At 38.0% G+C, this 12,427-nt stretch overlaps 1 protein-coding gene across 15 annotated transcripts in view; it reads left to right on the top strand.

Annotated features, from left to right (window-relative positions):
* The window catches only part of STAG1 (stromal antigen 1), a 182,312-nt gene that overhangs the window by 79,827 nt on the left and 90,058 nt on the right, over positions 1-12,427 (top strand). For 13 of the 15 annotated variants that reach the window (XR_005862323.2, XR_005862321.2, XR_005862322.2 and 10 more), the window contains 2 exons: positions 8,583-8,659; positions 10,673-10,877. Coding sequence is in view for 12 of the 15 variants with exons in the window: in XM_015291354.4 (XP_015146840.1) it covers positions 8,583-8,659; positions 10,673-10,877 (282 nt within the window). In the remaining 3 variants the exon portion in view is untranslated. Of the gene's footprint in view, positions 1-81; positions 271-8,582; positions 8,660-10,672; positions 10,878-12,427 lie in introns of those variants that run through there. The other 2 variants (XM_046898687.1, XM_046898684.1) reach the window with 2 other exon arrangements.

Raw genomic sequence — 12,427 nt, 5'->3', positions numbered from 1 at the left:
GTGCATTATAACGAGAGACACCTGCTTCCAGACTTCAGTTTGCACAGCAGGAACTTATAACACCTTGATAGCCAGGCTAGCAGCGTGGGTTTGGTTATGCCTGTAGCCTTTTAGCAATTTGAGGTAATGTTTTTACTCAGCCCTTGGCTACAAAATATGTTTGTGGTCTTAAGCTCTATTAATATGCTTGTGTTTGGGTTGTCTGAGTCTTCTGTCCTTGGGCACTGCTGGGAAGTGTCTGGCTCCTTTGTCTATGCAACTTCCAAACAGGTATGTGTATTTGCTGAAAAGATCCTCACTTTGGGGGTGGGGGGGAAAGAGCCTCTCTTTTTACTGCGGGAAGCTTGAGGGCTTGCATGTTAGCAGTGCAGCTGATGGGTGACTCCTAGATGCGGAAGTAACCTGATAAAAGTACTCTCAAAGAGTAGGTATTCCTGAACTTTCAGCCCTTCCTCCAGGCTTCTGATGGTTCTGTTGCTGGATCTGAGTAACTTCTGACAGCACGAAGCTGAAGTTTGGTGTCATGTATGAAGCGATAAACTGTTACTCCTGGAGTCTGTTGTTGTTTCCAATGATTGAGGAATATAACCTCTTTGCTCAGTAGTGTTTTGAGAGGTGAAATTAAGAAATCAGAAATTAAAGACAAGTTCTTGCCTTTATATTAAAAATAAAGGAGTCTATCACAAAATTACACTACATCTGCATCTTGAGTGTTGAATGCATTTCAGACCATCTCACTTCCAGAAGAAGATAGAGAAAGACCCCAGCACCAGGGAAACGAATGACAAATGGAGGAATAATTATTCGCTGTTTCTTGCAGAAAAGATCCCATGGTTATCCTGCAGAAGGATTGGGCAGCATTTCTAAAAACAGAATGAGTTAATTTCTTTGAGAATGTAGAGCTAAACTGCAGTTTCGTGGTATGAAAAGTCCGAAAAAATTCCAAGGTGGCAGATCCAGCAGCAAAAAGTACAACATTCACAGTGTGGCTTAGCAACCTGCAGTTGTGGTAGACCTGAACTGTTGCCCAGTGCAAGATGGATTTATACATGTGCACGTCCTTGCTCCCTTCCTAACGCCTAGCACTGATTACTGAGTACGGAAGTCTTTATGTTATTTTCTGCTTCATCAGGTTGATGTGAAATGTTCCTCTTAGCAAAAGTTTCCTTATAGCACAAACATGGGAAACTGCAAGAATGAACAGTGCCTGCAAAAAAAAAAAAAAAAAAGAGAGAGAGAGAGAAAATCAGCTGTGGAATCAGTAGTAAGCAGATGCAAAGTTTCAGGAGTTTAAGCCCAGGGATGCATTGAAAATAGTGCTTTCCCTCTCCTTGATCAGTGGCTGTTCAATGGCAGTGAGGTGAGGCAATGCAGGGCAGGACACAGCTGCTGGAGGCCTTTAGCTGAGGATGCTTCCACCAAGTACAAAAGCACTAAAACATGATTAGGAACAAAGCACTGCCTTTGGGGTAGCAAAGGCTCCAGAGCTTTTGCTCATGTTCATGCTATTTACTGCTGTTCAAGTCTGCTGTGATCTGACAAAAAGGTGGATGCCTTCTGAGAATTATTGCTTTGAGCCATCAAAGTATGAAAGGATCCATTTTGTTAAGTCATTCAGTACAAATACTACATTGCAAGTTGTGTGGCTTTAGTTATTAATTATGTGGCTTCTGTTATTCAAAGTCAGTGACACTAACATCAAGATGAAAAGCAGCTTACCGTTTCCAAAGGCAAATGCTATAAAACTGTGCCAAAACAGTGTTATCTGACTTCAACTCACTGAAGAGGTTTCCTGTATAAAGAATTTTAAGACTTGAATATGTGAAGTGTGCTATTTCTGGATGCATTAAATTATGCAGGACTGCCCCTTTTTCTAGTAGCAGCTTGTGGAATTACTATGCTGAAGTGCATTATTTGCCATTTTATCAGTTTTGTTACTATGAAATTATTTTGCAGCCTTGGCTGTCAGCTTTAATTCCAGCTGTTCTAAATAATTTTGTTACTGGCGAACTTTGCCTTCTCTATTATTCATCCTTCCTTACAAAGCATTTATATCTGCTGGTTAGCATATTTCTATCAAAATCCTTGTTTAAAAATATATACTACATTCTGAAAACTGACCATTTTTCTTATCTGTCCTTTTTTTTTTTTTTAATCTTTTAATCTAAAAAGCCCCTTTATTATTGTATGGCAGCCTATTTAAAAGCTAAAATAAAGAAGTTGATTATAAAGTTTTGAAAATGGATGTCTGTTGCATAAATGCATGACTTTTGACTGCTTATTGTTGCTTAGGAAGCTCCAAACCATTTGTGAAGCACTTCTTTGCAAAAATAACTTCAAGCCTTGAATAGGCCCAACTCTTCTGCAGTACATAACCTTCTAGGCTGGCACAACAGTCATGTTTAATGGTAGGTAGTTATTTGGGTCAGGGCTGGATTCTGTATTTTCTCTCTTTCATACTGCAGACACTTGATTTACTTGAAGCAAGTAGCAGATTCTCCCGCATAGGAGATTGGGAATTTCATAGGATTCCATTTCTTTACAATAAACATTTAATTTCTGTCACTTTTTACAATAAGAATATATAGTTATTTTTCAGTTAAGAGGAAATGACTGGATTGTCATTAATGCATATCATTGTCCTCTTTGTAGCATTTTCAGACAGTCTTGGGTGTATATCTTTCTGTATCTGTAATACAAGAACTGTTATCTTCACTGGTGTGTTCTGGGTCAATATAACTTCTATAAGGGATTGAACAGCCAAATTATATGCATCACTAGTTGTATATGTGAATTTGTCAGCTTCTTAATCTCTCTCAAAACTTTGAACTTCGAAGTGTGGTGTATAATCGTTCCCACTGGCAATGAAACAACTATCCTTGAATTGGGAAACTGGAAATAGCAATAATGATTTCTATTTTGTACTAAAATTTTATTTCTAGGGGAGTGCAGTGAAGCCCATGTCAGTTAAAAGATTAATAAGCCCTCCCACCTTTATGAGCACTTTTGACCTCTTGTACTGAGGGCTGTGTACAGCTATGGTCACTATTGATGTTACTGATTATTTTAAGTTAGTTTCCTATTTAGTAAACTTTTGAAGTTTCCATACTGAGTATCTTCTTTAAGGGCAAATTTGGTTTTGAGATATCAGCAGAAACAGTGAAGCTAATTCTTGCCCATGCTAAAGTTATGTAAACCAGAATAGTAACAGATTTCTCTGCCTTGTGTTATGGAGGATGCAGAATTAGAGGTGCTTTAGTAGTGGCCCTTTGAACATCTCTCACTGTCTCAGTCAATTACCATGTATGTTATGCATACATGCCTTTACTGGCCATGTAATGAGTGCAAAGTAGGAACTGCAGATGGCAGTCAGACTTTGGGAGGAGAGTGCACAAAAGGGTCTTACAAATGGAAAGGACCATAATGACCAAAGTTTCCTCCGTTCCAGAAACTGGATTTTGTTGAAGATATTTCTTGGGTTTAACATGGAAAAATGTCTCTGTTCTCAAGTATTTCTTCACAGTGACAGCTAAGAACTTAGTATATTTGTTATTTTCTCTTCCGTCTGGTGGAAGTCTGTTCTTTTCATATATATCTCATACTGCTTATGGCTCCCAGTGGGGTAAGTACAGTCGTCTATGATGGCATTTCTGATCTTTGTCTTTTCTTATTTATTCAAAGAATAACTGTTTGAAAGCATTTTTAGCAAAAATTGAAATCTGAAAATTCAGATGCACCAGCTTGCCCCTAAATCCTTGTCCCATACAATACCTATGTTTTTATTTGGTCTGAAGTCTGTTATAAGTCTCTGGAAACTGTCTAGGGATTGATAGAAGGGGAGAGAATGTAGAAGTTTCTGCTGTAGAAGTGTACAGCCACCAAAACGGGTGCTATTGTTTTTATTCGGTGTATGGCTACGTGCCATACAGTTATCTGTGAGATGGAGAGTCTTAAACTAGTGAGGAGTAGAAGATAGTAAGTCATCGAGGAGTAGAAGATAGTAAGTCAAGGATTGTCCGGTTAGTCTGTATAATGTGGTGGTGACTTTTCTCTGATACAGAAGGTAGAGAACACAAATGGAGAATATTTTCTGTGAGAGGTAATTTTTATTGTTGGGATGGCAACTTAAATGGGCTAAGTCACTAAAATAGTATTCCCAGTTCTACAAGAGCAAAGTGAAGAGCAAAATAATGGTGATGATCTTCAAAAGAGGATGTGAGCATACTGAGAACATAGAGATGCAAGTTTGTGTGGGAAACACAACCAAGAGAAAAGAGTGAAGGCTCCTAAAAGGATGCTTAACAGTCAAGTACAGAATGATTTAAAGCAAAAGAAGAATAGGGACTATAGTAAATGAACAACATATTTGATTCATGTGCTATGCAATGTTCTGAAAATCAAAATGTAGAGTGATTAATAATTAAAGGTAAATATTCAAGAATTGTAGAGTAATGCATACAGTGAGGAAAATGAAGTACAACAAAGTGATGCTGTGGTAAGCAAAAGGATAAGTGGGAAATTTAATCAAGAATTAGAAGACAAGAGAATATGCTTTCCTTGTGTGTTTCAGTTGAATGGTAAGGTCTTAACTTTGCAGGGAAATTTCAAAGAATACATTTGAATGTGATTTGGGAATTGACACGTTAGATACTTGGTTTCAGTTTTGTATTAGGATGGTAAACATAAATGAACTGCTAGAATTCTTTCTAGTAATTGCCTCTGATTCTCTGGTTGAAAAGGTTTTAATTGTATGGGGATCTGATTTGTTTATTTTTTTTCCGTTGGGATTCTTGCTGTTTCGTTCAGTACGTGTCCATGATCTGAAGCTGTTCTAAGGACGAATTAGGGCTGTGTCTTTTAGGACAATAATGGCTTTTGAATACTACTTAATTGGCAGCAGAAGCTGGGCATCATAGAGAGAATGCAGCACGAATAATGGGGGAATACGTCAGTAAAAGCATCTTCAATCCTTGGGTGTGCCACAGAAGTTAACATTCACCTATTTAGGCTGTCTTCTTTCTAGAACACTCATTTCTGGTGTGAGTAAAGTGTTTCAGTATTTAAGCACGGAAATGAATGGGAAGTTAGGATTTAGGGTGCTTAACATCTATTTGGATGTACTTCAACATGCCCAGTACTGTTTCCATTTAGATTAATAATTAATATATATTTATTCCAATCAGTTAAGATCTATATTAATAGTCCTATGGAATGGTACACAACTCACAGAAAACAGAATTTAAAAAACACCAATGTGTGTATTTTCTGGTTAGTTTCAGGCTGTTCTTTTCTGGGAACAGTCAATGAAATGTTCCAGAAGTGCACATGACCTAGGCTGAGTCATGAGAGAGAATGTATGGTTTGATACTGGTCCTTTTTTATCATTCATACAGAGGTTTGTCATTAATGCTTTTGAGATGGTTTAAAAACTGCCCTTTGTGGAGGTTGTAGAAGTGGATTATTTCTGTCCTATAATGTAAGTGGGGAGAACGGTGTAGGAAATGCACATGGAATGATATTGGGGGAAATAAATATTGCCCACCCAGATATTGTGTAATCATAATTCATCCTTGCAAGATCTTTGTTGAACTTACCTTCTCTTGACAGTTTCACCATGCTCTGATCACTACTGACTTTTTGCTAATGCAAAGCAGTACAATTTGTAACTGCTGTCTGAGTTTGGGCAGGTGGTCCAAAGGAGAAGGGATGATGCTGGCTTTGCAGCTTCCCTGAAAGGAGGTAGCGGAGATGAAACCTCACTGTGGTTCATAGGATGTAATTTGTTGCCAGCGGTCAGGAGTTTGGATTTCAGGAGTCCAATTAGTAGTGATCAGTTTGTTTTCATTAGTAGTGTTTAAACGACTGTAGGCTATTAGAGGAGCACCACTCCTGCCACAGCCTTATTTCTGTTGTATAAACTTCCCTTTCTTATATAAGTACTGGAATTGCCAGCTTTCAGATTTTTTGTTGTTGTTACTTTTCTTCTGTGAAGCTTTCCAGAATAGCTGGGCTACTCTTCTCATTGTAAATATACGTTCTGAAGCCAGTGAGCTGTCTTCACTTCCGTGGGCTCTTGTCCGCTCTGGCACCCCTAGGAGATGTGGGGAGCTTCCTTCATCGTGTGCATGCCCCTACCCCATCCCCACAGCGAGATGGGCCAGTACTTATTTGGGAGACGTGTCTAGAGTCTGAACACACCTTCACTGTAATACCTCTGCATGGCGATCAGTAGTAATCCTCAGGTGCCCAGGAGAGAGGTGAAGCTCTTTCTGTTCTAGCTGAGGAAGTTAAAATGCCTTTCCATGATTCAGAGATGCCTGTGGTCTGTAGTCCTGTGACTGCGGCTTTCCCCCTGGGCCGGTGTAGTAGGCAGCCTACAGGTTTCTGCAGTTGTGGTACAGTACGTGCAATTTGTTGTCTGATAGTGACGCAGGAGTTGCATCTTATACCAGCCATCAGCTTTCTTTGGGTGCTCTTACTGCATCTACAAAGTTGTGCAATTAGGTGTTTATCCCTGCTTCTTTAGTCATAAATGTATTATGTTGCAGCGATGCAATTAAAAACAATAAATCAGTGCTTAAAGTAGTTACTCCTGAAACCAATTGCTATAAAGAAATTGTTCAAGGAAAGATTATACTTGACTGGTAAGTAACATAAGTAACAGGAGGTCATTTAAAAGCTAGAAATATCTGAGGCCCTAAGTAATAGTGACCGCGGTGTAATTACATTCCGTACCCTCAGGGAGAGAAGATAGGAAGAGCTACATCAGAGTTGCACTAAATTGAAGGGAAACTTGTATTGAGTGAAATGCATTAACAAAGAGGATTTGTTACAGTATTTTTACTTTTGTCCAACAAAGTAACGTGATTATATATTTTATGGGGACTATTTCAGGTTATTAGCAGAAGTCATAAAGAAATTGAATGAGTAAAATTTGAATCAGGACTATGAAAAATATAAAGAACCAACAGTCAATGAGTTAAGTACTCAGTGGGGCTTACGTTACTAATCCAAATAGGGACAGATGACAGCATGCAGTGAGAGGGATAGATGTGGATGTGGATTTACTGTTCAACACACTGAGACATACTGAAACTGTAATAATATGGAGGGAAACATAACTATACTTAGAGATGAGTTTGAAGCTGATAAAAGTATTCTGTCATGCAGTATTCTTTTGGGCTTTTGTTTCATATTAATATGCAACATTACTAGCTGTTTATTAAAAATATGGAAGTTGCCATGCACAAATGTAAATTACTGTTTTTAGAACTGAGGCTAACACTGCCATTACAAGAAATCAAGATTTAAACTGTGTTCTGAAATAGTTTCCTAGGAAAGATGTAGAAAATGGGTGAGCTCTGACTCTGCTTGCATATTTTAAAATCTATATGTTTCTAATGCTTGTTTTTTCAAGGAAAAAATAGTGGAATTAAAACATTCCCATAACAGGTGGTATACTTATCTTTATTTTACCTTTGTACAGGAATTAATGCTGGTAGCTGTTGTTGTGGTTTGAATTTTTGGAGCCATGCAGTGGCCTGTTTACCCAATTGAATTTTTTGTAGCAGTAGCAAGACTTAGTCTTTGTAATGCTAACAAGGTTGGGCTGTAGCTCTGTGCTTTACTTAAGTTTTACGCATTTCCTCCATTAGTAAAAGAGGATTGTCAAGTGGCAAAAAGGTGGTGATGAATTAAAAATATATATTGCACAGTAACAAAAAATTAAAGTTCCGTAAGTCAACATATGGAACTTTAATTTTTTGTTACTGTGCAATATATATTTTGTGTACTTGTGGTACGTGGTGGGAGATTCAAACAGTATTTAGTTACTAAGGCAATGATGTGATGTAAAGGTATTCCACTTGTTTATTCTGATTGAATTTTGGATCAAGTCACAAGAACTTTCATTAATTGCTGTTGTGTTACAATATTTTCAATTTTTGTTATCATTGTTCAGTTTACAATGTGAAGTCAATGCTGTCAGTTCAGTTGTTCAGGTAATGGGAGAATGGCGTGATCCCATAATCCACATGAAGGAGTAACACAGATGCAAATACTGCTTTTAGTCCTGAGCTGGCCCACATCTTGGCTGACCTCTTTGAGCCCTTGGTTTTTGAGAACCTTATTGACTGCAGTGCCACATGGTGCAGTTGTGCTAGCTCTGGTCTGAAAACCACTCCTGTCTCCAAATAGAGATCATGGAATATCTGTAATCATAGAAGGGGGAGGATTATAGTAATGGCCACAGAACTGAAGGGTGGACTTAGTTTGATTTTACAGACACAATTAAAACCATTTGGTGACTGCAGGCATGGTGTGAGTCCTGCATTATCTTTTAGTTGCTTCTGTATCATGCATGCTCAATTTTGAAGAGTAAATTTTATTAATTTCTCTTCAGATTGTTATACCTGTTTCTTCCCAAGAACGCTTGTTCAAAGTGTTTCTACTATCATTGCATTGCGTAGTCTTTCATTTGTGTTGTTGAGATGTATGTTTAGCAGCAAAAGACTTCAATATTGATATTTTGATAGAAAAACATGAGTTGTGTTAATTTCTTTTGTTTCTTTATTACACTACAGGCACTGTAAGAATTGAAATGTTCAGGAACATGCAAAATGCAGAAATAATAAGGAAAATGACAGAAGAATTTGATGAGGTATGGTATACAGATAGTATACAGTAGTTTAAGTGTATATTCTACAAATAGTAAACAGGCATCAAATAGCTTTAAACATTATGAAGTACATTTATGGTATGCTTTGGTTGTAAAACAAAAATGCAGTGGGCAAGAAACCAGTGGTAAGCAATGTTTCTGTATAAGAAATTGCACCAACAAGAAAAGCAGCAACTCAGGCTGCAGGATGAGAGTCCACAGGCCAATATTAGCTTTAGAAAGAATAATAATGGAAAAACAAAAAGTAACAAAATAATTCTAAAGGGTAGTTACAGTTACTTATCTTGAAAAGTCAGTGTTGTGGATTGAGTAGGACTTGGTTGCTGAAATAACAATAGTGAAAAGGTTGTGGTCTGACATGTTGAAAGGCTTAATTGTACTATCACAAGAAACCATGGAGCAAGCTCCCATCTCATACTGTAAGAGAGCCTAGCCAAGTCTGTATGAGAGCCACCTTGGGTCTGTGCTGGTTCTTCATCTGTCCATATCCTAGGTATTAGAGCTGACTGTACCGGAGAGATTAATAAAAGGAGGAGGCAGTAGGAAGAACCGTAGAAAGTTTTCTCACCTCACTTAAATTTGTGTGCTATGCTGGACGCTGTAGTTCACTGCTTGAAACTGCCATCCTGCAACAGAGAACTCTGCGTTCCTGGGACAGGACTGTAGGCTTGGCGTTTGCACCATTCTGATCTGTTTTCTGTGTGCAAATTATTATTGTGTTCATTTGAATTGACAATTTAAACCAAATAGCAATGACATAAAAATTATGTTTTGGAGCAGTGTTACATGAATAGTCTTTTAGAAGTTCTAAGCATTCTGTTTGAAACAAATCTTGTGTCAAAATAAAGATGTTCCAAATGTTAATGATTTTGAGCTTTGAAATTTTCAAAATTGGGAGTGTGGCATCTCTGATTTTTCTTTTGTTTTCTTATTTTTGAAACAGAACTCTTATTTCTCTTAAATTAGGCATTCAAATGCTACTTGTTAAGATAATGTCTTTTAGCATTGTAGTGATAGAGAAACTGGGGTCATTATGACTACCTTACAGTTGTCTTTTTCATTGCAATTGTAACCGTTTTATTGCGACTGTAATATCGCAGTATTGAGATTGAGTTCAGTTTGATTGTGGGTTTTTTGCTGCAGTGGAGTATCTTCTGCTAAGTTCAGGTTAAAGGGTATTTGATTACAAGTTCTCTCTGCTTAAGTTACTGGCTTTGCCTGGATGGATAACAGAATCACTTGCTCTTCGTGAAAACACAGAATTAATAAGTAGAGATGGTTTTAACTTTGACGCAGCTGACTTCCTGTCTTTGGGGAGAGATCCAGGGTGGAACATTAGTACCTTAATGTTTTGAATAAATCTGGAATTGACTTACAAATCAGGTGAACAAAAAGTTTATGAATTTTCTAAGAGGAGGGGGCAGTCTCACTGAGATGCAGTATTGTGAAATTTATCTTGGAAAGAAGTTAAACTTGAAAAAAAAATCCATTGCGTCTATCAGACGGTAGGTTTAACCACAAGAAAAAGGAAAAGTTTATAAGATTAAATAAGAATAATATTTAGTTTCTGATAAAATCTCAGCTGCAAACTTGAGTAAAGCATATTTTGTGGGGAGAGGCAGCCGGATGATTAGAATATTAACCTGGGGTGGAGGTGGAGAGTGGAGAATGTTCAGTCACACAAGACTTTCTTTAGATTTCAACCTTAAATACCTTGAAACTTTTCTTTGTCATCCTTTACCTTCATTTTCTAACTCAGGACATAAGGAAAAGAATTGTTTGGATCCATATTTTTGACTATGTATAGCTAATAAAGCAAGCATAGCACTGTTATAATCAAATCTCTTAAAGTGATTTCATGCCTACAAGATTCTTTTTTTTTATTGAAGAATTAATTGTTATTGTTTGTTCTGCATTGGCTGGGAGAAAAATACGCTATTTAGCTTAGAAACTTGGTCCATGTTCACTGAGAGTATTCATTTTCTCATTCTTCAGGACAGTGGTGATTACCCCCTTACCATGCCTGGGCCACAGTGGAAGAAGTTTCGATCCAATTTTTGTGAGTTCATTGGAGTGCTCATTCGACAGTGTCAGTATAGCATAATCTATGATGAGTACATGATGGACACGGTGATCTCTCTTCTGACTGGTTTGTCAGATTCCCAGGTCCGGGCTTTCAGGCACACCAGTACATTAGCTGGTAAGTGAAATGGTGCAAAAGGGTATAACAAAGGAATTATTACTATTTAATTGCTTTGAGAATTACTGCTAATTTTGATACAGGTAGAATTTGACAAGCACTGAGAACACTGGGAAGCTTGATCAAATCCAAGCACCAAGTGCACTGTACTTAGTATACCCTTTTCTTTTTGTAAGAGAATATATCAGCCTCACAGGTTCCTGTCAAATCCAGGGGACTCTAGTGAATCCTTTGAGTCAGAAGTGGCATATTGCTATCTTGTATTTATTAATTGTTCATTTGTTGTATGCCTTAGTAATTTCTCATTTCAGAGCACAAACTGATTTTAAATGTCAATAAAATTCTGTGCCTCCACTCTTGAGAAACAACGTTGGGAGTGTTGGACCAAAATTCTATATCTCACTGGTTTCTACCTCTGGCCACGCTGCACTTTTCAACACACCTGCCTACATCTGACTCAGACTGGTTATATTACTAGACAGAAATAGGCTTTATGGAGTGTATTTCATCTGACCTATGTTAGAAGTCTCTGATAACATGGATGAATTGCTGTGTAGAAGTAGCTGTATTTCTCCAATTGTAAATTAATACCACAATTCCTAGCTTAGAAACAGGTATCTAAAACTAGTTCTATCAGGTGATGTCTTTCTACTGATCCCATGCTGAAATGCGTATTCATGGAATGCTGCTGAAAATCTGCACTGGTTATTTAATCTGCAATGGAGACTGGACTCATCTCCAGCTGATACTGGATACTGATCTTAAATTCTATGTGATTTTGATTTGCTGTTTGCAAGAAAGATCGTGGAGGGAGAACAATGCTAATACATGCTAGATATACGATGTACTGTGAAAGTAATGCCTCCTATGTGTTTCCATGGAAACTATAATGAATACAGAGAGCACGGTAACACTTTTTGGTAGAGCAAATCCTCAACTACAGAACGCTGTTTTTCAGTGTAGTCACCACCATTAGCTGTGCATTTTTGCATGTGATGAACAAGAGCCTGCATACCACACTCGTGCAATGTGCACCAGTGAAGATGACTCTGTCACTGCAGCCATTGCTGAAACACACCACCCACCCCTTCACTGTACTACATCCACTCTTTGGTCTCCAGAAACATTCAGCAAGCATCAATGAATGTCACTGAGTGCCATTTTTTCCACATGGAGAAATTCACTTCCAGTCCTTTACTTAGTTCACACTTCAGTGTCAGACTCCATTCTGTCAGACTGCCCCTCTGCTACTGTCTGTCCCACGACAACAACATGTAGTGGGATATTGATGGGAAGGCTCAACTTCTGCTGCCGTACCACCAATGTCCACCATGGGCCAACGTGATAAAACGAGGCATTACTTCTGGAACAGCTTTTTGGTGTTCAAAGAGCATTTGGATGTTGTGTTGAGGGACATGGTTTAGCAAGAACCATTGGTGAAGGGCGAATGGTTGGACTGGATGATCCTGTGGGTCTTTTCCAACCTTAGCGATTCTATGATTCTAGCTCCTATAGTCTTGTTCTCTTAAATTGATTGGTTCGTCCTTATG

This window comes from Gallus gallus, chromosome 9 (genome assembly GCF_016699485.2).
Source record: "Gallus gallus isolate bGalGal1 chromosome 9, bGalGal1.mat.broiler.GRCg7b, whole genome shotgun sequence".
In the NCBI taxonomy this organism is placed as follows: domain Eukaryota; kingdom Metazoa; phylum Chordata; class Aves; order Galliformes; family Phasianidae; genus Gallus; species Gallus gallus.
Note: the sequence above shows the minus strand (reverse complement) of the source record. Positions and strands in the feature narration are given on the sequence as shown.